A 25931-nucleotide genomic window follows, 5' to 3' on the forward strand; every position below is an offset into this window, starting at 1 on the left:
TACGCAACAATCTGTGATGCACTGTGTATTCTGACACCTTTCTATCAGAACCAGCATTAACTTCTTCAGCAGTTTGAGCTGCAGTAGCTCGTCTGTTGGATCAGACCACATGGGCCAGCCTTCACTCCCCACTTGCATTAATGAGCCTTGGCCGCCCATGACCCTGTCGCCGGTTTATTACTGTTTCTTCCTTGGACTACTTTTGATAGATACTGACCACTGCAGACCGGGAACACGCCACAAGAGCTGCAGTTTTGGAGATGCTCTGACCCAGCCATCACAAGTTGGCCCTCGTCAAACTCGCTCAGATCCTCACGCTCGCCCATTTTTCCTGCTTCTAACACATCAGCTTTGAGGATAAAATGTTCACTTGCTGCCTAATATATCCCACCCACTAACAGGTGCCGTGATGAAGAGATAATCACTGTTATTTACTTCACCGGTCATAATGTTATGCCTGGTCGGTGTATTTAGTAAAATATTCCAATTAGAATTACACTTACCACATTCAGACTACTTATGAATACCTTTTAAGTCACAATGTGCTTTTATAGAAGTATGCATAAAAGAAGCCTAAGTTGTACAATGGAAAGCCAAAAGTGTCATTGTTTATTAGAACAGTGGGGATTGATATGGTGTGTGATTCTCATCCCTTCAGCTGTGATCTGTACACTGTGGTTATATTTGTGCTCATTTTCAGCACTGCTTTAAACTAACGTTTGCAGAGACTCTGGCCAGACTTCATCTCAGTTGAGATCACAGCCAGCCTCTCAAGACGAGTCACTGTGTAACTATTGTAGTATCAGATGGCAGATGAATGGAACAGAAGGAAACTCTGCACTGACTGTAATAATAAGACTTAAAGACTCACAATGAAACAATAACGTTTCTACAATCTTTTACATTCATTTCTCTTTTCATTTCTCTTGACTGTTATTCTTTTTCTCACTTTTTCATGATTATGCTGCTGTATTTAGCCATCACTGTGGCTTTGTGCACATTTTATAATTCAATTAGAACATTTTCCGGTTTCCATGTTGCTTAGCAACTGTTTTTTCCTTTATTTTTCACATGAATGCACAGAGACAGTAACGGTTTAGCTGCTCATACGTGTAACTTTGGTAGGTACAAGAAGCGTAAAGTTCATTCATTTAATGCCAGAGGTGGGTAATAATACACTTAGATCATTCAATTTTATTGTGTTAAGTTACTTAAAAAAAAAAAACTTCTGTAAATGCACTTTTAAATTTAAGGTACTTTTTCTTCTTACTCTGACTCAAGTGCATTTATTATGACACAACTAATTTTACTCTGTTACAATCAACAAAGACATTAATGTGAACAATTATGTTAAACGCCATGTTAAGTGGCATTTGTTGTTTCTCGCACTATGCATAAAAATCACATTTACTTCCATTAATATTGGGATTTGACTGCCCTATGCAATCACAAGTAAGCTTCCAATTTATATTTTAGCCTCTAGTTTAATCATTTGTATCTCTTTAAGGTAAATATTTTATTTTATTTTAAACCTGGGTGGCATAGTGATGCAGCTGGTAGAGATTTTTAGATTTGCAGTGGGTCTAAAGACTATGATGACAACATTAGGGAAAGAAGGCACTAATACTTGGACAGGGTGGCCGTTCACACTTACTCACTTGCTTATCTAATTAGGATGGGGAGGGGTGCTGGAGCCTATCCCAGCTTTTCAATGGGCGCAAGGCACACAGTAACACCCTGGACAGGGCGCCAGTCCAACGCAGGGTAGACACACATACACCCATTCACCTTTAGGGCAATTCAGTGTCTCCAATTAACCTGACTGCATGTTTTTGGACTGTGGGAGGAAACCGGAGCTCCCGGAGGAAACCACGCAGACACGGGGAGAACATGCAAACTCTGCACAGGACTGCCCCGCCTGGGGATCAAACCCATGACCTTCTTGCTGTGAGGTGACAGTGCTACCCACTGAGCCATGAGGCCGCCAGTTCACACATTTACTTAAAAAAAATTCATGTAGAGCTTAGAAGGTTAAACTTCCTTAATAAATCAATTATTATGCAGATTATCCTACAAAATCAGGGATGAAGCTTCTATTAAATCAGCTGGATTAAACATAAAAGCGAGTTTTTATCAGATGAAAATTTCAACAGGCGCTCGAGTGGCGCAGCCATCTGTTACGCTAATCCACCACCTCTGACATCCGGTTTTAAATCTCAGCTGTGCTATAGGCCTGCCAGGCGTCTATACAGACATGATTTGCTATGTCTGAGGAGGAGTGGCAGAGGAGCGGCAATAGATTGGCGCCTTGTCCGGGGGACTTTTTGTGCCAAGCCCTTTCTGATGGAAGCAGACTCACTGCTAACCTGACCAGAATAAAGTGGTTGATTAAATTTTTACCCTTCTTACCAGTAAATATATGATCAGTGAGCAGTCCTTAAATTGATTTGGGGTGCAGTAAGAAACACACAACTGCATGACGGACACAACTGCTGGCATGAGAAAATGCACCAATAAGCACAGCACGGTGAGGCATATTTAGCCCTGGTAAGTATTTGTATATTTATGTGCGCTAGATTACATATTCAAAATCCAGGTGGTCAGTAAGACATGGTGAATTATATCAACCTTGCCAGCTCTCTCACCTGTCAGTTTTTAGTTACTCCAAGTATAAATAGTCATTTTCTTTGTGAAGTCTATTGGTATGGTAGAGAACAAATCACAATAAAGTAGCAACATTTAAAACAAGATGTGTCCAATACTGATTAAGCAAAAATCGAGAGCGGGATACAGCAATAGCACTACATCACTGACTAAAGTTACCAGTCATAGTCAACCATAACCATTAATGAGGAATTAAGAGACCAAGCCACAAGGTTAAATGGCATTATGGAATTGTTTACACTACCAAATGAATTAACTGTCTAAGCTGCTGTATATGTGCCCTTATAGTGAACCATTTTATTTGGACAAAGAAGTATATGTTCTAATCATTCAGTTACAAAAAGAGAACAGTTGCAAAAATCCAAAGACAAGTTTATATAAACTATGCATTAGTGCATTTTCTCACCACCTAAGGTTGGATTAAGCGAAGGAATCTCTTTGGGGCTTGTCACGGGGTGCTGAAAGCATGAGCTGGTGGTTATGGTGTGAATGTGTGTGTGTGTTTGTGTGTCTGTGTGTGTTTGAGGAGGTGGGGGTACTGTCATCCCAGAAAAACAGTGTTTGAGGTGGAAGGTATCTCTTTAACGTGCCCAGAATATTAACCTACTTAAATAAGTAAAAACACAAAGCATACTATGAATAAACATGTGGGTATATCTGCACTCCTGACTGTTAAAATGTGCATCTTAATATATGGACAAAAATGCAGTGGATGAAGGATACATTTTGTTTTATTGAATAACAGAGGGATGCAGACTGACACACTCCCTTTTTCTGCCAGTGGTGGGGTCTCACAAAGAGTCGTACTCCATAAAGAGGTACCCTAAGCTCTCCAAAAACCTTCCAAGCCTCATCCGAGCACCTCAAACATTTGTCCACCAGTAATAAAACTCTGTTGAAATCTCTCCTTTGGAAACATCCAACTGTGTCTGTTAGACACCCAGCCAGGTTAATAGCACAGCTGAGATCTGAACTTGAGAGCTTGAGATCCCAGCAGTGGTGAGCAAGTGAAATAGACCAATGTACCACCAAGGCAACATTTTAAGATGGTCTGATGTAAAATAATTCAGTATTGTGTAGTTGTAGCTGTTACTGGGACTCACGGCACAGAGGCTTATTCTGCCTTTACTGCAGCTTATAGGCACATAGACCTCATCTCTTTTTTTAGACTATATCTTTAAAATAGTGAATTAGGCGCAGCGGTAAAAAAACACACTAGCACTGGGATTTCGATTTCTGGGATTTTCGATAATATCGAATTGCAGCTCTGTCATCCAGCTGGGCTGGGCGGCCACATGAACAACGATTGGCTGTTGTTCACAGGGTGGGAAAGCCGGACTAATTGCACTCTCAATTGAAAGCCATAATATGACTCATAACTGGTGCAATTACGACCTCCGCTGGCTGACTGACGGTGCATGCGCAGTGTTGGGAAATAATGCTGATCAGGGTGTGGCTCAGGGTGTGGCTCTCCATGCACAAGGCTGATTCGCATATAAACTCGCCTCATACAGGTGAATAGAGGCAGTTGGTACTGCTCATGTGTCGGAGGGGACATGTGTCAGTTGCAAAGCTCCTCAGTCAGCAGTGGAGGGTTGTATCGATGGTGGTGAAGCGTAACACAATCAGGTTAATTGGATATGACTAGATTAGGGTAGAAAATTGGGGGAAAATTCAAAGAAAAGGAGGAAAAATAGTGAACTAGCCAGTAACTGATGCTTGTATTGGACTTAGACAGAAAGCTTTTGCCTACAGCATGTTTTAGATCATTACAGCTATTTCATAAATATTAAGGCTAATTCAAAATAGTGCAGCGCACAAAGAGAGAAAAGAAAACCAAAACATACCTGCCAGAATATGGTGTCTATTGTGCTGCCCAGGAAGCCTTCTCTGGTGTCGGATGAGAGGACTTTAGGTCCGAGTATCATCATGAACTCGTCAAAGTCAACCTGTCCATCACCTGCAGTGCAGAAGGTTGTTAGCAACAGTGGAGGAAATCATTATAGTGATCCCCCATCAATACACAGCCTGCAGAGCTACAGAGTAAAAACATAGCAAATAATAAAAGGTGTGTGACATTTGGTTGCCAGCTAAACTGTGTTCAACTACAGGAAAATACTGTGAAAAAACAAAAAAAGCGTTTTCTTAATACTACTGAATACTTAATACTTACCAGAACCTGTTTAAACTGCTAGTTTCAGACTAAAACATTTCTTCTGTTCAATGCAGTAAAACATGGATCAGCCAAAGACAAGGCACTTCTGTTTTTATTTTCCTGTTAAAATGGTCTCATGCAAAACAATCCTATAAAACTAAAGGACAAGGTTCAGTTTAGCAGATTTTATATTAGTGAGCAGTATACCAACAGAAATCATCTAACCATTTCAACCCTAAACGTTTCTACAGTTAAAATCCATTTAGAAAAGATGCCTCTGGACATAAGAGTCCAGTGCTGAAAGCACAGCAATAAACTGCTTGGGTTCATTCAGGTCATATAGCTGCATCTCAGTTCAGTTAGTTCTGTCTGTCAGTATTGCTCACACAAAACATCACAAATCCTTCAGTTTTTCACTGAGAAAAGCCTTTTTAATCCCATTAAAGTCTTTAGGAGCAGAAAAATGACTGGTTTCCCAAATAATTAGAATGTAAAAGCACAAACATCCAGCCGGCTTAGCTTAGCGTACATACAGCATATAATGAATGATAAAAAAAACAATCAATGCTTAGAACTCTCTAGAACTCTCACATTGCTGGCACTTGCATGGTGCAGTGGCCTAATGTGCTAGCTCAAGCTCCTGAGATTGAATCCTAGACAATGATAACAACTACCAACCCGAACAGTTGGGCTGTGTCTGAGGGAGGGAAGTCAGAAAGGGTTTCACTGTCCCAGAGTATATGCGCCCTCTGCTGACTGCACTAATCAATAGTTAATGGCTTGCAGAGTGCTTGGCATGGCTCCCCATACACAATACAGCTCTTTATGAAAATCCACCTCTGGGAGGTAAAAATATGTGGCCAACCCACTGCATGCATGATACTCTTAACTCTCCTCAGCCAGCGCCAATATCAGGACTTATCAAGAAGACATTTTAGATCAAATTGGTATAATTATGAGTACTTGGTTCAAACAATTAGGCAGATATATGTCTTCATTCCATATGATGACAGTGTTTAAAAAGAATTTGCTTTGCTGTGACACACAGCTGGACTGTGCAGCTCTCCAGAGTTAAGTACAACCATCAAGCTGTGCTCTCAAGATAAATCACCTGCTCTAATGACTGATAAAATTAATCAGAACATGTCTGCTGCTTAAACCGTTATCACTGATCTGCCCTTGAGAAAATCATGATGCCAATATGTATACTAAAAAAGTTTTTACATACTTTCAATCCTGTGGCAACAGTTTGGGGAAGTACGTTTTCTGTTAAAGCATGACTGGGCCCCTGTGCACAAAGCATGCTTAATGAAGTTGGTGTGTGGAGGAACTGAGCCCACAGAGCCCTAATCCTAACCCTACTGAGCACTTTTTAAGATGAAGTTGTGCGTCAGTTGAAAGCCAGGCCTTCTCATACAACATCAGTAATTGACCTCACAAATACTTTTGACTACATGGGCACTCCAACAGACACCCCAAAAACTTGTGAAATGCTTACTAGAAGTGTGGAGTCTGCAAAAAGAAGCAACTTTATATTACAAGCATGGATATACAACAAAAGAACTGAATTGTACTGTACTTGTGTATTTATGTATTTATGACAACAAAGGCATTTTCATCCTCTTTCAAAGGCTCTCTCACATTCTTCTCATGGTTTTGGAATAGGATATCTAACTAGCTCATGGGCAGGTGTCCACATAGTTTTGGCTTAATAGTGTGTAATAAAAACACTGGTGAATGAATGAATGCTGTGCCTAAAGCTGGTATTTTTTAATTTAGCCTTTGTACTTTGTATAATGCAGAAATATATCCCCATCACACTGCTGCTAGTGTGAAAGGATACAGTGAGAGGCAGGGAGGGTTGCGAGTAAAGTAATAGAAGCTTTCAGGGGAATAAAAGGCTAAGAGAAATAGTAAGGAAGGGCATTAGATACTAAAACTCACCATCCATGTCTAGCCGCTGCATAATAATGGCTAGCTCCACCTCACTGGGCATGTAGCCCAGTGAACGCATGGCCATACCCAGCTCCTGCTTGGAGATAAAGCCATTCCCATCTCTGTCCAGCACCCGGAAGGCATCTCGGATCTCTGTACACAGGGAAAGATGTAGAATATTTTAACCAAAACTGATCCTAATAATCACATGCAGAAACAAATCAAATTAATTAATCTATAATTGATATCAAATGTTTAAGCACACTCAGACAGGACATGTACATTATAAAGTTAACTCTCCTAATTATCCCGGTCTGATTGTGCCCCTGTACACAGAGGTGAGGTCTACAGTATAACAACAACAATAACAAGATTTAACAAGTTTGGCTTAAAGGAACACGAGTGGTCTGCACAGACCTCAGCCATGAAATGACCGCCCCGCCCCGCCCCGCCCCGCCCCGCCCCGCCCCGCCCCGCCCCGCCCCGCCCCGCCCCGCCACATCTACTTGTGTCCAATTACCCTGAATGCGTCCTCTATACTGATTCGACCGCTTCACCGCTGACTGAGGACGCCTCTCAACTGACATACGCCCCCTCCGGCACGTACAGTCAGTGGAGACATTTTTCACCTGCACAAGTCAAGTTCATACACTGACGGGCACTGTGTACGGAGCCACTCCCATCAGCATTATTCCTCAGCCCTGTGCAGGCACCATCAGTCAGCCAGTAGGGGCTGCAGTTGCACCAGTTATGAGAACCTATGATCTGACTTTTTACCTCTAACCCTGAACAACAGCCAATCGTTGTTCATGCCACCCAGCCCAGTCGGATGGCAGAGCTGAGATTCGATACGATGTATTCGAAACCCCAACTCTGGTGTGCTAGCATACTTTACCGCTGCACCACCTGAGCGGCCCTAATGCTCTTTTTGACTGAATGGTCATCAATCCCACAGACACCCACAATCTTGTTAAAAGTGTTACCATTAGAGTGAAGGCTGTTATAGCCACAAAGAAGGACAATTCTGTATGTGCATTGTTTTGTAATTAGAGTGGCACAGTGGGTAGCACTGTCGCCTCACAGCAAAAAGGTCCTGGATTCGATCCCCAGGCAGGGCGGTCCGGGTCCTTTCTGTGTGGAGTTTGAATGTTCTCCCCGTGTCTGCGCGGGTGTCCTCCGGGAGCTCTGGTTTCCTCCCACAGTCCAAAAGCATGCAGTCAGGTTAACTGGCCTATAGGTGAATGGGTGTGTGTATGTGTGTGTATGTGTGTCTGCACGTCCAGGGTGTTACTGTGTGCCTTGCGCCCATTGAAAAGCTGGGATAGGCTCCAGCACCCCTCCGTGATCTTAATTGGATAAGCGGTTAAGACAGTGAGTGAGTGAGTGAGTGGTTTGTAATGCCTATGATAAGGTGTCCATATACTTTTGGACATATAGTGTATGTAAAGATAGTTTTGAAACTTCAGTGCTTTCTGCAAATATTTTTTTCTCTGTGAATGAATAATTAAAACAGGACAGAACCACATTTTTTGTTATTAATTATGAATAATTAGAGCTGGTGAATTTTCTATGCTCATATATATTCAGGAAACCAATTAATTACTGAGCGCAACACACTTACATAATCATTCAAACTCACTCATGAATAGGGTCAGTTCAGTGTAGTTAATTCACCTACTGGCATTCTTTTGGGAGCTGTAAGGCAGCAACAACAAGTGTGAAATTGCTCCGCTCCAGCGTCTATAGCTTCTTTCATTACTCTCTGTTAGAGGTGTTTAAAACAAGCCAGTAAAGTGATTGGAGTGGAGAGCTAGTGCTGGGTTCTCTACGGTGTGATTATAAAAACCCATCCAGCTCTTAACAGAACCCACGGGCCACTCAGCTCCGCTTACATACAGCTGGCATTAACCAGGCTCACTGCAGTGGCCATTAACTGAATTTATCTCACCTCCAGCTAATTCAGTTTCCAAGAAACATCTTAATGCAGCAGATATGATCATTTATTTTTTTATAAAGAGCTCAGGTGGCTCAGCAGGTTATTATTCGAGCCCACCATGCTGAGACCCCAACCCTGCTTGTTTGGGTGCTCTACTGCCATAATTGGCTGTGCCTGCTGACTGATCAATGTACCTGCATGAATAGTAGAAAGAATACTTTAGTTGTGCATTACATCTCAATAGCCACGTTTACATGCAAAATAATAAATCATTAATAATCCGACTAACAGCTAATTTGGAATAGAATTTATCCATATATACACCTAAATTGGAATAGATTAGTTTGATTAAGGCGAATCCAAATACAATTTCTATCTGATTGAATGAGGTGGGTATTACTTATAATGATTTGTAAAATAGAATAATAACAGCCACATAAACACCTGTATCTGATTACGTTCCCAATCGAAAAAGTCAAGTACCTTCTGCACATGTGTATTTGTGTCATAGTGGAAGTTTACAAAAGTAAACAAGCCAAAAACAGTTTATGTTTGTATAAAAAAGTTAATGTTACAATAGTCGGCAGGATGGACAGCGGTAAAGAACACAATAACAAGTGAGCAAATGTCTTGTGAAAAGAAGACAAGGCTTCACACATGTCCTAAGTGATGTTTATGTATTTTTTATTTTATTAAGATTTAATAGAATGCCTTTATTTGTCATATATACATACATACATATACTGTATGTGCCCATGTCATATTTTACACATTTTGGTTAAATTCATGACAGGACAGGTAATCACTGGCTACACAAGATTCATCAGTTCAAGTTTAATGTTTAACACAGTCATGGACAACTTTGTATCTCCAATTCACCTCACTTGCACGTCTTGGACTGTGGGAGGAAACCGGAGCACCCGGACGAAACCCATGCAGACACGGGGAGAGCATGCAAACTCCGCACTGAAAGAACCCAGACTGCTCCACCTGGGAATCAAACCCAGGACCTTCTTGCTGTGAGGCTACAGTGCTATCCACTGAACCACCCTTAAGTGGTGTCTCCGGGCCTTTTTGGTCAGAATGGATTGGTTGCACATAACAATTGAGTTGGGGGAACTGAATATGTTTATTTTTTTATGTTTACTAAATAAGTTTTTTTCCACAATTGCTAAAGCTTTCTGTATGAATCCACTGCTATTTCTTTATCAAGTGTGTGAATCATGTGGTGGAGAAAAAGTAAAATACTCAAAAGAATATTAGAATACATTATACATAAATAAAACAACTAATTCATACCCTTCCTAATTATTTTTTGCTTGCCAGCCCTATTTGCTTATTTCTTCTGCCTACAGAACCTGGGGTGCCACAGAAACAAAGTTTTTATTTTATTTCTGACTGTATATTTTACTGTCATTTTCCAGAGAGTAGAGAGTATATTTCCAAATTCAAAACAAATCTAATTATCAGTACATTTGCAGAGGTTGTGGAGAAGCAAAAAATCACCTCAGGCAGGCAGACGCACACACAAACACACACACACACACACTCACACACACACTTTCCTTACCACCAAGCTCTTCAGTGGAGATGTTGGCTAGGTGTTCCTCACTGATTTCAGAGAGCGAGTGGGCCAGGAAGTTGTCTGTGTACAGCAGCCCAGCTCTCACATGATGAAAAGGCATCTTCTCCCTGAAACACATGCATGACATTACAAAATGAACCAAATACACGTAAATGCAAACCTAAACCACGCTGAAGTTAAGTTAAACGTTTGTATACACTTGTAAGGGACCATTTTCTTCTTATATAGTCAATGCATTATATAAAAAGAAAAAGAGGTAAATAAACATAACCATTAAAGCGCTCAGGAGGCACAGCGTATAACATGTTAGCCCATCATGACCATAGTCATCAACTTGACAGCACTTAATATGAATAACAATACTACTACTACTAATAATAATACTAATAATAATTATCCATATTTCCACTTTCACAAACCAGTTTAGATAGCAAGTTCCTGCTTTCATGTTGTTAATGAATTTTAATTAAAATAATTCAAACATTATGTTTGCCCAGCCTTGGTTTTTATACTTTATTCTAGTTTATAATCCAAGTGTAAACCTAAATATTTCATGCAGTCATGATTGTAGGAGTTAATGGCCTTCTTGGACGATGTCCTCCAACCATTCTGTGGTATAATATTAATCAGTTTGAGACGTATCATCAACCACAGGCTGATTCTGTCTGGTGTACTGAAAAGCAATACATTTAGTTTGTACAACATACCCACTGTGATATTTAAGTACTTTGTAAACTTCATTCACTGTTTTAAACTAATGAACAACAGATTGCCACTTTGTGAACATAATATATTATAATTACCCTCAAATTACCCTGCAATCATTGGAAAAAGTGCTATATATCTTAATATTCATTAGGGATGAGCATGAATAATCAGCTAGTGGTTTGATCAGGATGGATGTACAAAATCAACTGTGGTGCTAAAGTCACCATTGACTGTTTATTAGTGTGACTATCAATTTTTGGATTTTGGATATTATTTAAGAGCTGAAAAAACTGGATAATTTGCATTATTTTTTCATTTATGAAATTACTCATTTATTAGAATAAAAAAGAAAGATTAATGAAAATTGTTGAATGTATCATGCAGGGAAATAACTGATTTCTATGTTATGGCTGCAAAAACTTACAGGTTTATGATCCATTAGTAACATTTAAAGTAATAGAATTTTGGTTAAACTTTTAAATGCTTAAAACATAAACAATAACACAATTGGTGTAGTGTGCCATACTGCCTCGCACACACTGGCCGGCAGGGTGGGGGTTGGGGGCACTACTATTAGATGGCACATTTTCAACAGGTCAGTATTTCAAATCTGTTCTGCAAGAGCTGCTCTGTTAACCTGTAAGTGCTGTTATTGTTAAGTGAAAACGTCTAGGAACAACAAGAACTCAGCTAGAAAGTCAAAAGCCACACAAGTTTAAATAATGAGCAACAGAGGACTGAAGCATTTAAGCACATGTACAAAATCCATCCTGAGGTACAACCATGAGTACAGAGTTTATAATCACTTCTAGAAATTACACTGGCACAATAATGGTAGCCTCAAGGAGCTTCGTGGATTGGATCTTTGGGCTTAATAGCTACACACAGGCCTGTGCTCACTATGTGCAATGCCAAGCAGTAGCTGAAGAGGTATAAAACAGACAGTTATTGGATGGTGATACAGTAAGAGAGATGAATCACGCTTTAAAATCTGGCAGTCTAGTGAACGATTTTGGATAAGGCAAATGTCCAGAGAATTCTACCTGCTAAAATGCCCAGTACAAACTGTAACAGGCCAGTGGGAGCTCAGTGGTTAGGGCTCTGGGCTATTACTTGGAAGGTTGAAAAATTTAATCTTAACCCTGCCAAACAGCCGCTTTGGGGCCCTTAATCAAGGCCCTAAACCATTGAGGTATTCTCTCTCTGGACCCAACTTCCAAATAACCTAAAATATGTAAAACATTTCACTGTACTGTACAGTTGGTGAATTGGTGTAGCAACTGTAAGCTTACATAATCCATACTTACATAAGCTGTAATCCATACTTTTTGTATGAGAGCTCTGAAATTTACACTTGCTCTTAAAAAGATCCTCAGATTCAATTTTTTAGACACAGACCCATCAAAGGTAAAAGCAAAATCATATTTTAAATTAATCAACAATGATGACTTCAGGATAAACGGAAAAGAAGTTGATGGTTTCAGGCTGATCTTAAGTACCAAATATTTTTCATGTAACATTTCAAATATATACACATTGATGGATTGGCATATTTTATCTTAGGCTTGAAGTGACTTTCAATGGACCATTACTAACACATGCAGAATGTCAGCAGAGGTGTTAGAGATGAGTACGCAGGTGCTCTGGTTGAACCAGCACATCTGTTCTGGCTCTGGTCCAGGACCTGAAGAGAAACCACTGGTGGCTTTTCAGTAACCTACCCGCCAAGAATCAACCTGTCACAATTTCTAGGTATCTCAATGTAAAGGCATGTGTGCTTGTGTTAATAAAAACCCTTAAAACCAACACTGTGCTTCCACAAGGTTAATTGCAGTGCTCATGTTGAAAAGTACACCACATTAAAGGTTAAACGCTGATACTGATGGATCTGTCATCAAAACAGTGACAGACATTGAATATAAAAGGTCATGGGGACAAAACAGTATTAGAAGAGAAATGCTAATGATGAAAAAGTAATAAAAACACTGTCAAACTGTATTAAGTAAAAATGAATGATGAAGAGTACATGTGCGAGCGATGTGCCAGGATGCTCTTCATGATGGATGGCACTGTTGGGTGTCAGAAATGTCGTTCCATCCCCAATAAAGCGTAATAACACTTATAGCACGTGTCTACAACTGCACAATATTTTACAGTCACATTCACTGATCACACGCAGCACAGTGGTGCAGCTGGTAGAGTGGGTGTCACACAGCAACACTGATCTTGGGCACATGGGTTCCAACTGCCTCTGGTCAAGTAGATCAGCTATTCTTAATTGCCTCTAGGTGGTAGTGAGTAAATGAGCATGTGTCGCCCTGTAATGGACACACACACACACACACACACACGCACTTTTAGCAGCTCCAATTAACCTGACTGCACGTCTTTGGACTTGTGGTAGAACAATGGAGCACATGGAAGAAACCTGCACTGACACAGGAAAAACAGGTAAAGACCCTGGTCAGGGATTCAAACCCAACAGCACTACCCTCTGCACCACTTTACTCACTGTAGCTTCACTCACTCACTTTCTTAACCGCTTATCCAATTAGTTAAATAGGGCAATTTACCTATAGGCCAATTAACCTGACTGCATGTTTTTGGACTGTGGGAGGAAACCGGAGCTCCCGAAAGAAACCCATGCCGACATGGGGAGAACATGCAAACTCCACACAGAAAGAAAGGACCCGCCCGGACAGTCCATCGCAGGGCAGACACACATACACACACACACACACACACACTCATTCACCTATAGGGCAATTCACCTATAGACCAATTAACCTGACTGCATGTTTTTGGACTGTGGGCGCTGTTGTAGCTGTTAGCTGTTGTACATATATTTTTGGGAATAAATCTAAAAATTGTAAGCTTCCAACATAAGCATCTCAAAACACAAACAACAAAAAGCTTCCATCATAAACATCTCAAACAGCATCAAAGACTAACTGTCAACAACAAAGCCCATTAATCACACGCCTCATTAATCAGGCTAAATGGGAAAATAACTGGGGTTACCTGACTCACTACACACAGATAAAACATTAACAAGTCATTAAAATAGTGGTGACAGAATGTTTGTCTGGGTTGAATTCATTTTTAGTTATTAATTTATGTCTAATTTTACAGGTACAATTATAGCATCAAAAGTTGGCACGCTACTAACTGTCACAACAAGCTTATGATTGTAATAATTTAGCAACAATTCTCTTTTTGTGACTCAATTACTGGGTAACATTTAGTCTGAAAACTTTATACTTATACTTTATATTTATGTTTATAGTGAGTTTTCTAGTTAATATGCTGTTTTTAAAAGATACATAGGTGCAAGTATATCTATATCTATATATATATATACTTATTAATGTTGTGGTTAAAAAGGTTTTAGAAATGTCATTTAACTTTGGCATGGCCTCAATCCCTTGTTAGAGAACATGATTTGTTGGTGATTACAGCTGGTAAGGTATCTGTGGCAATTTAAAAAAGGGTTTGACTTCACCACTCGGTCAACATATTTTTGAAAAACCAACAGTGAACTTATAAACAATACAAATTTATAGCAAAAAGCCATGAGATGCGAGTCCCCCACAAGCGTATGTGAACTTGTCTTCAACGTTCTGTCAAAATTGTGCCACTTTATCTGTGTTTTGATATATTTGTCTCTTGATTATGTAAAGCCAAATTGAAAGACAATTTTCTTCTTAGTGCAAAGAAACTGTTTGGGTTTTAAAAAATGTTTGCAAGCTTTCTAATGAGTGCAGTCAAACTAGCCCTATTTGTATGAGAACAAAAAGTCAGCTGCTGTTTTTATTTACAATCATAAGGAGAAACTAGGAGATCATGCAACATGGATAAACGACATAATATAACTTAAATTACTTAAATTTAGAATTAATAGAACTTAAATTTGTGATTTTATGGACAAAATGAAATGTCTCAACTCATTAAAACCTCAAAACTGCTATGAAATACAAGTCCCTTAGATTATGTGTGTATCAAAACAGACTTTATTTATTAGGATTTTAACGTCATGTTTTACACTCTTTGGTTACATTCAGACAGAACAGGTAGTTACTTGTTACACAAAATTAATCAGTTCACAGGTTTAATCTCAAACACAATGATGGACAATTTTGTATGACCAATTCACCTAACTTGCGTGTCTTTGGACTGTGGGAAGAAACCGGAGCTCCCGAAGGAAACCCTCGCAGACACGGGGAGAACACGCACACTCACACAGAAAGGATCCGGACCGCCCCACCTAGTCGTTACCATTCTAAATTATTTAATAGATCTTTAGTTTTGAATGATGTGTTGGCGGTAAATGCACCCTTACCCTCCTATGCCCTTGACAATGCCAACCAAGCCCATGTGCCAGCAACCACGTTCTTCCCTTTATGCAATATAGGTATTTATTTATGAATCGCGTTTCTTAATCACTAAAGGAAACAGAGAAACTGCCTTTATGCTTTATTTCGTGGGTATCAAGCCACTTGGTTATATGATCTGAGAACATTTGCCTCGCCCATGTTACTCCCATCCCCAGATTGTCAATAGCCCAAAAACGAGGCTACAACAGGTGTATTTTCAAGTGGCGGCTTCAGGTGGTTTGTTCACGCCAGTCTGCAGTAGAACTTACCTGTGTGAAGTCCTGCTGCGGATCACCTCAGTCCGTTTGGGAAGCCCAGAGTCTGGATAAAATATCTGTTAACCGGCTACTCATGTGTAGTTTTGGTTGAATATATTCACAAACAAGTCAGGACGAAATTCTAACATTTATAAATCCATTGTGTAGCCGTTAGTCCGGCTGGTGTGAGGAGAAAGTGTAGCTCCAGCAGCGGACAGTTCAGTCACGGTGAATGTTAGAGCTCCTCCATCATTCTCCATCTTCTCAAGTTCTTCTGAAGGTAGGCTGAGCTTAAAACGCGCTCCCACTCCCTCCCGCGCGCCAGGTGGACCAAACACCAGCAGCTCACTGATCCTAAAATATTCACCGTACATTAAACTGTACACGCGTGAAATGTTTTCATTCAACGATGCAAACCGGCCGTGAAACGCGGCAGCAACTGCAGCTCTCAAACCGCAATCTGTGTGCGTGCGTACGCGCGTGTATGCGCGCGTGAGTGTAGCGTTGAGCGCGTGTTTCATTTCTCGTGCCTGTGCCAGAACAGAAACGTGGACCATGAGGACCTGATCTGGACCCTCGGCTCAGGTTTCTGTCTGTGAGGAGTCTGGTTTTCTACGTGGGTGTCCTGCAGCTACTTTGTTCCCTCACACCTTTCAAAAATGTACCCAGGTGGATTGACTAATTTAGTGTAAATTGCTTTGAGATTATTATAGCATGCACAAATCTTCCCCTGTTAACATGTTAAGAACTAATCCCTCATATTTGAGACCCAGTTTAATGCAACAATTTAAGACACCAGGGTTCAGTTAACAAAACAATCATTTTCTTCTTGCTGTCATTCTTGGAAACATTTTTATCCATATGTAGCTAACCAGAGGAGTTTAATATTCCCTTGATATTGATAGTGTGATTGTGTGATAGGGCAGGGCAAGGTACTGGACTAATAATCAAAAGGTTGCTGGTTCAAGCCCCACCACTGCCAGGTTGCCACTGTTGGGTCCTTGAGCAAGGCCCTTAACCCTCAATCGCTTAGACAATATACTGTCACAGTACTGTAAGTCGCTTTGGATAAAAGCGTCTGCTAAATGCTGAAATCGTAAAAAAAAAAGAAATGGATTGATGCCCTGTTAGTGCCTTGAAGTCAGTGTTCATGGGTGGCACCTGACCCACCACAACCCTGGCCAGGATAAAGTGGTTAGTAAAAATAAATGATATCAGTCTTTAAAGGGTTAACTGCCTACTGATAGTATGATATGATTTATGTATAATGCAGTATTACAGAGATATAAATAGAATCACATCAGATGGGTTTTGTGAACACGTTATGAGGCGGAATCACAGCCCACTCACAACATGTTTTGTTTTTTAGTATCAGATATCTAGAAAAAAACCTTTTCTATGTGGTGTTATGTAACATATTTGTGTGTTCTTTCTTCATTTATTGTAATTTATTGACAATAAATGTATTTAATGTCTTCCATAGGCCAGAGGTCCTAATGTAATAAATGTCTGATTGCACACAAGTCTCATGCGTTGACTGTGAGACACACACATTGATTATGAATCTTATGATCTTACACCTTATCTTTTAATGTTCACACATAAGCCAATGTTATGCTACAAAACAATTCACATCTAAAACCATTTTTAAAACTGTGATTGAATTTCACTTTTTGCTTGTCGTGAAAATACTGAGCTTAAAACGCAAAAAATACACCAAGGCTGAGATGTAAATGTCTGGTTCCCTGATGATCAGATGTGATGTGTTCAGCAATGTGAATAGTACTGCTTTGCTTTAAAACGTTGTGTCACAACTTTGACACGACTTTGCAAACCTTAGTAATGAACATTTATGCCATGTTTTGGGGTGGCTGAAACACTTAAGCTCAGTAATTAGTAGGGGTGTCTACACATCCTCTTAAATCAGAATCAGAATCAGATTTATTGGCCAAGTATGTGGATACACACAAGGAATTTGGTTCCGGCTGATGGTACCTCTCTAGTATAAATACAGTATACAAGCAATGTATACATTAAACATTAAACACAAAAATATACAAACTATAAGACTATATACAGGCAATATATAGAAAATGTATGGACGTGTGCATGTATGTATGTACAGTATTCAGTGACCAATGTATGTATGTACATATAAACAGAGGTACACAATATCTGGTAACATACCAATGGTAATATAGCCTACAGTAATATACAGATATGTAAGTTAGCAGTGTGTGGAATATTTACAAAAACAGTAAAGTGCACAGCATGTAGGATGAGTACTTCAAAATTTAGTCAATTGGCAGCAGGTGAATATTGTCATGCTCAAGTCTGTATTGTCAGTCGTTTATTTATTAAGGAGGGAGATGGCCTGTGGGAAGAAACTGCTCTTGAATCTAAATTTAAAGAAAGAACTTAAATTTGTAAAACATGTTTTCCAATTAGTCAGTCACAGAAAAAGAACAGCTACAGAAATATTGAGGAGGCCCTTATAAAGTATTCTGTATATAAGCAAAGGTTTTTTGCTGTATTGTTTTACACATGTGGGTGTCTTTTGGGACACATTCTCTAGTTTTATGTAAAGGCAAATTGCTACCATCTTGCTATTGCAGTGTACATTGAACACAAATCAGACTCAAACCCTGATTCTCATATGATCCAAGAACAAACATATACTTGCCTTTTCTGTAAAAAGAAAGAAAAAACACCAGCAATTCTTTAATGTAAAGGCAAGACTTGGTTGTAAGTGTTTTTTTCTTTTTATTCAGATGATAGTATGTAGCTAATAAAGAAATACTGTACAACAGTAAAAACTGTCAGAATTTATGTAGCCTCTCAAAGTGACTTTACACAAATGAATAATGCATCACAGTTGGAATGTAACATGACCTTCATAGAGGTTAGAAACTCTCTTCCCTCTCATGTGCACATCTAGTTCCTTTGCTTTTGAGTCTTGTATTTATACTAGATTTACCACTAATTATTAGACTGATTTAATTTATTCCATCTTGTCTTAATAGTATGCTGAACAAACTGTTCAAAATAAGAACCGTGTTGTTTAGCCGCGTTAAATGAATTTCCACATTAGTTACTCCAGCACTGCACTACTTAAATGGGTATTAACTGGGATGATGTGGTATAAGATCTAATGCCGGTAAACATCATTGGCAGGCTTATAATTAAAATGCAGATAGGGGTTCAAGGATGGCTACAGATTCAGCACAGGCAAGATGTGATGATAGAATACAAAGCACTGATTAATTTAAGGAAAGTGTTGAATGTGCAAGTCAGTGGAGTTACTCCACACCATGTCACACTGGAAAATGAAATGTCCTCGCCCTAGTTGCTGCCAAAAAGTTGAAAGCATGTCATTTATTTTTTGGCAAATACCTTCGACCATATAGTGCATATTCTGACACTCTCTAGGTCTATAGTCTGTAGATTTCATAGAAATCTTGATGTAAGACCCTATTTTTATTTATGGATAAGATTTGTTTATTACCAGTGATTTATGTATGATGACTTTGAGCAGATCATGTTGAGTCACTGGATATTAAAAGGTTGTAACCTCCAGTGTCAGCCTGCTCTCTTCCTGAGGTGTAAACCAAATATAATTTTCCTCTTCACTAACCAGCTCACGCTCTCGCCAAACCCCATCTGTTTATTTACTTCCACCACCAACATTTGAACCGATCTGTTTGGACAAAGCGTGGACGTAAAGTCTTGAGCCGCCAGTTTGCCCTTGAGCAAGGTAATTCAGTCATTTTGAATAAACACTTGTACATGTTGCATAAATAAATTTACTTTGACAAAGAAATCTGTCCTCTGGAAAGTGGAGATGGGTTAGAAAAACTATTGGTGTCATGCAGATGACTAATCTATAAGTGGAGTCTAATAGTTAGCTACGTTCTATAAGAAAGACTGAAAGTCATTTTCCCCACCTAGAGAGCACTGGCAATTATGTTCTACGTCTCTATAAGATTATTACTACTATTATTAATATTTATTGATTAATCTATCAACGGCAGCTACTTTATCAGGGTTTAGTTGGGTCCAGTGTTCCGGAAATACTTGTTGCTGTGAAGCCCCACCACCACCTGGGAGACAATATGTTTTGAGACACTGATGTCATCCAAAAATCACCGTACACAGTCAAGCAGTTTTCACATTACCACAGGCCTGCCAAGGTCTACAAGCTGTTGTGAGAGAAAGTAGCCCCTGCTCCAAAACCAGCACCTTAAAGCACTGAGAGGAGTTAAATGGGATTAAAAAAAAAAACACAACAAATATTGAGTCAGAATGACAAAAAGCATGTTTGCCTGAGATAAGGTGATGAATAAAAACAAACAATTCTGTACCTACTTTTAAACAGTGGTACAGTGGTAGCCTAGTGGGTAGAGCTTTGGGCTATCAATTGAAAGGTTAAAAGTTCAAATCTCAGCTCTGCCATGCAGCCACTGTTGGGCCCTTGAGCGCTTTTGGCTCCAGGGGTGCCGTACAATAGCTGACCCCAGTTTCCAAACAGGCTGGGATATGTGAAGAAAAAAATTTGTTGTACTGTACGTGTACATGTATATGTACAGTGTATCACAAAAGTGAGTACACCCCTCACATTTCTGCAGATATTTAAGTATATCTTTTCATGGGACAACACTGACAAAATGACACTTTGACACAATGAAAAGTAGTCTGTGTGCAGCTTATATAACAGTGTAAATTTTTTCTTCCCTCAAAATAACTCAATATACAGCCATTAATGTCTAAACCACCGGCAACAAAAGTGAGTACACCCCTTAGTGAAAGTTCCTGAAGTGTCAATATTTTGTGTGGCCACCATTATTTCCCAGAACTGCCTTAACTCTCCTGGGCATGGAGTTTACCAGAGCTTCACAGGTTGCCACTGGAATGCTTTTCCACTCCTCCATGACGACATCACGGAGCTGGTGGATATTCGAGACTTTGCGCTCCTCCACCTTCCGCTTGAGGATGCCCCAAAGATGTTCTATTGGGTTTAGGTCTGGAGACATGCTTGGCCAGTCCATCACCTTTACCCTCAGCCTCTTCAATAAAGCAGTGGTCGTCTTAGAGGTGTGTTTGGGGTCATTATCATGCTGGAACACTGCCCTGCGACCCAGTTTCCGGAGGGAGGGGATCATGCTCTGCTTCAGTATTTCACAGTACATATTGGAGTTCATGTGTCCCTCAATGAAATGTAACTCCCCAACACCTGCTGCACTCATGCAGCCCCAGACCATGGCATTCCCACCACCATGCTTGACTGTAGGCATGACACACTTATCTTTGTACTCCTCACCTGATTGCCGCCACACATGCTTGAGACCATCTGAACCAAACAAATTAATCTTGGTCTCATCAGACCATAGGACATGGTTCCAGTAATCCATGTCCTTTGTTGACATGTCTTCAGCAAACTGTTTGTGGGCTTTCTTGTGTAGAGACTTCAGAAGAGGCTTCCTTCTGGGGTGACAGCCATGCAGACCAATTTGATGTAGTGTGCGGCGTATGGTCTGAGCACTGACAGGCTGACCCCCCACCTTTTCAATCTCTGCAGCAATGCTGACAGCACTCCTGCGCCTATCTTTCAAAGACAGCAGTTGGATGTGACGCTGAGCACGTGCACTCAGCTTCTTTGGACGACCGACGCGAGGTCTGTTCTGAGTGGACCCTGCTCTTTTAAAACGCTGGATGATCTTGGCCACTGTGCTGCAGCTCAGTTTCAGGGTGTTGGCAATCTTCTTGTAGCCTTGGCCATCTTCATGTAGCGCAACAATTCATCTTTTAAGATCCTCAGAGAGTTCTTTGCCATGAGGTGCCATGTTGGAACTTTCAGTGACCACTATGAGAGAGTGTGAGAGCTGTACTACTAAATTGAACACACCTGCTCCCTATGCACACCTGAGACCTAGTAACACTAACGAGTCACATGACATTTTGGAGGGAAAATGACAAGCAGTGCTCAATTTGGACATTTAGGGGTGTAGTCTCTTAGGGGTGTACTCACTTTTGTTGCCGGTGGTTTAGACATTAATGGCTGTATATTGAGTTATTTTGAGGGAAGAATAAATTTACACTGTTATATAAGCTGCACACAGACTACTTTTCATTGTGTCAAAGTGTCATTTTGTCAGTGTTGTCCCATGAAAAGATATACTTAAATATCTGCAGAAATGTGAGGGGTGTACTCACTTTTGTGATACACTGTATATATGACAAATAAAGGCATTCTATTTTATTAAAACATGGTAATGGAGTGTTCTAGTATGACAACTTAAAACACACAATACTGGTTTAAAAATACCTAATTAAGGCTAAAGTAAAGCTTTTGGAATAGTCTTCTCAGTCTTAACCACAACTCTGTCTGGAATAGGCATGAGAGTTCAAACTTGTGCCAGGAAAAAAAAGCTCCAACAAAATCAACTACAATTTTGCCAAGTGCATTGGTCAAAGACTGTGTCAGAAAATTGTAGATTGAGGTTGTGGATTGGGTTTTGAATTGAGATTGCCATTTTCCCATCAATCTACAGTTACTCACAATGCTGAAGTAAAACATGTTTTTACTTTATGTTTTATTTTTTATAGAAAATTGATGTCTCCTATTTACAGATATATTTAGGACCTTTCCTCTGGCTCTGCAAACTGTGATCAGTTGCATCTTGTTTGCTTTAATTATCCTTGCAATGTGTCTAGAGCTCATTTGGAGTCCACGTTTATCAGTTTGAAATGATTGGACATAGTTTGGAAAGGCACACACATGAATCTGTAAGGCATAGAACAACATTATTTAGAGCTTCATATGTTTTAAAATGTCAATTTTTCTAATGGAAAAAGCTTGGCACAACATTGAACCTTCCTAGACTTGGCTGTCTGGCCAAATTAGACAACTGGGCAATAAAGACCTTGGTCAGGGAGGTAAAACAACCTGACAGTCACTCTTAAAGGGCTCCAAAAGTCCTGTGCAGCGATGGGAAAAGCTGTTGTACAGACATCCATTTCTGCAGCTCCTCATAAATCAGGCTTTTATGTTAGAGGCAACTTTAGAGAAAAAAGGCATATGGCAGCTCACTTGGAGTTTGCTAAACAGCATGTAAATATCTCTGGCAACATGAGCAAAAAGATTTCCTGGCTGATTAAATAAACTGATTAAATTAAAACTGAACTCTTTGGGTAGATCAGCGAGTATTATATCTGGTGAAAAAGGGCACTGCAAATCATCTGGCTAGTACCATCCATGCAGTGAAACAAGTCTGTGGCAGCATCATGCAACAGATATGCTCCTTAGAGGCAGAGACAAGGTGACTGGTAAGAACTGAATAATGAATGAATAAAATTATCTTCTGAAATGCAACCAAACCTTTTAACGTAACAATGGCCCAAAGTTTACAGCTAAAACAACACTGGAGTGGCTTTGGGGCAAAACTTTGAATGTCCTTAACTCCAGACTTAACCCCATTGAATGTCTGTGAAGAGACCTGAAAATAGCAGTTAACAGTCACTTGCTCTCTAAACGGATAAAGCTTGAGTGAATCTGCCATGAAGAGTGAGATAAACCGCCCAAATCTAGGCATCTAAAGCTTGTAGAGATTTACCTAAGCAAACTTTCAGGCGACTTTCATTATTTAGGGTCGTGCTGTAGCCCAGTAAATAGTGGGAATCCTGCAGATCTCCTGGGTTTAAACCTCCTGTAAGAAGTTTGCCCATTTTTAATTATTTTGGATATTCTGTTTGTCCTTTAAAATGCCAATAGAAGACATTTACTGTATTTCATACCAATCCAATAACAACCTCCTGTGTCCCCACCCTTCTAAAGTCCATCACAATATCCTCATAACTCTTACCAAGAACCACAAATAGTGAAAATCAATAAAACTCCAGGGCCAACAAGGGTCAGCGTGTCTAATTTTGTAACAGTCTCCAGCAAGCATGAAATAGAAGCTGCTGAAAAGTATAAATGATACTGATATAAAACAGTGAAGCCGAGGTCAGAACGTTGTGTGTCTAAAGTGAAAAAAAAAAACCCATCTATATTAGAATATAGCACCAAGTGATAAAATGCTAATTTCATTACTTAGAGTGACTGAGTAACTGAAATTATTTAGGAATGTATGCATGAACAATGTACCATAATAGAAACTACAAGTAATAGAAGGTTCAGTGTAACTGTGAAGTTAGTAAATTATGTTAAATAGGTGGTCACAGCATCAGTAATCACAATGCGACCATTTTTTAAGAATACAATTTTACTTATCATTGGGTTTTAGTTAATTTTTTATTTGATATCTAAATGTATTTTATCAGGGCAGTAGCATATAAAGTGTTTTAAGTAATAGGAATGTGCAGACCATAGATTGGGAAAAATCACTGCACTAAACTTACCTTTTTGTAAAGTATAAAATGTAAAGCAAACGGGGCCCAGGTGGTGCAACGGGATATTCCACTAGCACACCAGCGCCGTGATTCTGAACTCCGTTGCCACCGGTCGGCTGGCCGCCATCTAGCAGGCATAATTGTCAGTGCCTGCAGCAGACGGCGGGAATTGAATTAACCCCACAATGGTTCCAAAATGCTTAAGGAAATTCTTAATAGAGCTGGTAATTGGGCATCAAAGTTGTCAGTATAGTGATGAATCTTTTTACTTATTTATTTTTTTGAGAAACATACGTAGACTTTACACTGTGTAACACTATTTGCACACTAGAACTCAAGTCACACAAATGTTATACAAAACTAATTCAATCAAACATCTTTTTTTACCCTATATTACCTGTTATTACTTAGTTTGGAAAGCAGCACATTTATCTAATATCTTTCTAGTTTTTGTTCATTGTTCATAAAACAAAGATCTGTTTAAAGACTTATTTAGCCTAGCGGTTAAGGTACTCTACTAGTAATCAAAATGTCACTGGTTCAAATCTTACCACTGCCAGGTTGTCACTGTTGGGCCCTTGAGCAAGGGCCTTAACCCTCAATTGCTTAGACTGTATACTGTCACAGTACTGTAAGTCGCTTGGATAAAAGCATCTGCTAAATGCCGAAAATTTAAATGTAACCACATTTTCTGATTTTTATTAAACTCTTGGCCACAATCATTGTGAAGTTTTAATAACTTTAATAAAAAAACAATAGCTTCCTTCCTTATACACAACTCTTGTACCAAATGCTGTATATGGAAGGTTAGATGCTACAGAATTTTTTTGCAGCTTTTTGTGTGCCCGCAACTACATGGAACTATCTAAATTGTACCGAGCTTACCAGCCAACCCCTGACTGACTCCCAGGATCTGAAATATGCAGCTACAAATTTTGAATGATTGTTGCTGCTGAGTGTTTTTTTCCCTCCAGGTCCCCTTGATAACCAGTAGAGGATGTGGCAGTTGGCTGATGTATTGAATCAGACATTTTAATGCATTGGAAATGTTTAACTCTGCACCTCTAGCACTATAATTGGCCGAGAGCAACCCTTAAAGTATTAGATTTTAATAAAAAACAAATGGAGTCCAGGAAGACAAAAGTCAAGCAGTACATGAGCAGAAGGAATAGAGAGTAGGAGGGAGCAAATCGCTTTTGCAAAAGTGTAAGAAATAAATCTGCATCCTGGCCGGGGTGTGTCTTCTGTTTGGGTCTTCAGGCTTCTTAATGGCTTGTTCATCATTCCTCTAATTGCATTCATTCATCTTGCTGCTGGCGCCCTCTTCCTCTTTTACATTCAACTCTTTCAAGTGTAATTGTCTTTCCAAAGAATTGGTTCCTCTCATAATGTGTCCAAAATAAGAGCGGTTTAATTTGGTTATCTAGGCTTTGATTGAGGTTAGGTAAGAGCTGGTTGAAGAACCATTTGTTTGTCTTCTTTGCTGTTCTGTGTGCTGGTATTATTGCCAAAACCAAAGTTCAAAGGCATTGATATTTGTCATGTCCGGCTTTTTTTTAACTGTCCAGCTTTCACATCCACTAAAATAGTGGTCTCTTTTATATTTTGCTATTATTTGTTCAGCACTTTAACTGAAACTGTTGCAATATTGTTGAATGCTGTGGATTTATTTTTTGGTGATAATCTTAGGGCCTGTCTTTTTGCATCTTACAGCACTGAAGGTTCCTTTATGTAGTTAAGATCAACAATAATGTTTTGGGAACTAATGCCTGATTAATGATTGTACAGATCTTCTGTATTTTCCATCTATTTTTCTCAGATAACAAACCATATTTTTTTTCCCAAACAATATAGTCTGGAGAAACTTGGGAATTTTGGCTTAAGGGTAGATGTGAATAAGCAGGCTGCATTCCAAACCTCATCCCAGCAT

General features: G+C 39.6%; 1 protein-coding gene across 1 annotated transcript in view; it reads right to left on the reverse strand.

The window, feature by feature from the left end:
- caln2 (calneuron 2) overlaps nt 1–15791 on the reverse strand; it is a 28721-nt gene extending 12930 nt beyond the window's left edge. Inside the window, exons 1-4 of the mRNA XM_063011771.1 lie at nt 15626–15791; nt 10261–10382; nt 6764–6907; nt 4512–4624 (exon numbers count right to left, since the gene is read on the reverse strand). Coding sequence (XP_062867841.1) covers nt 4512–4624; nt 6764–6907; nt 10261–10375 — 372 coding nt within the window. The 5' untranslated portion in view covers nt 10376–10382; nt 15626–15791. The remainder of the gene's footprint in view (nt 1–4511; nt 4625–6763; nt 6908–10260; nt 10383–15625) is intronic.
- Nucleotides 15792–25931: the final 10140 nt, after the last annotated feature.

The sequence above is a fragment of the Trichomycterus rosablanca genome, chromosome 16 (assembly GCF_030014385.1).
Source record: "Trichomycterus rosablanca isolate fTriRos1 chromosome 16, fTriRos1.hap1, whole genome shotgun sequence".
Classification (NCBI taxonomy): domain Eukaryota; kingdom Metazoa; phylum Chordata; class Actinopteri; order Siluriformes; family Trichomycteridae; genus Trichomycterus; species Trichomycterus rosablanca.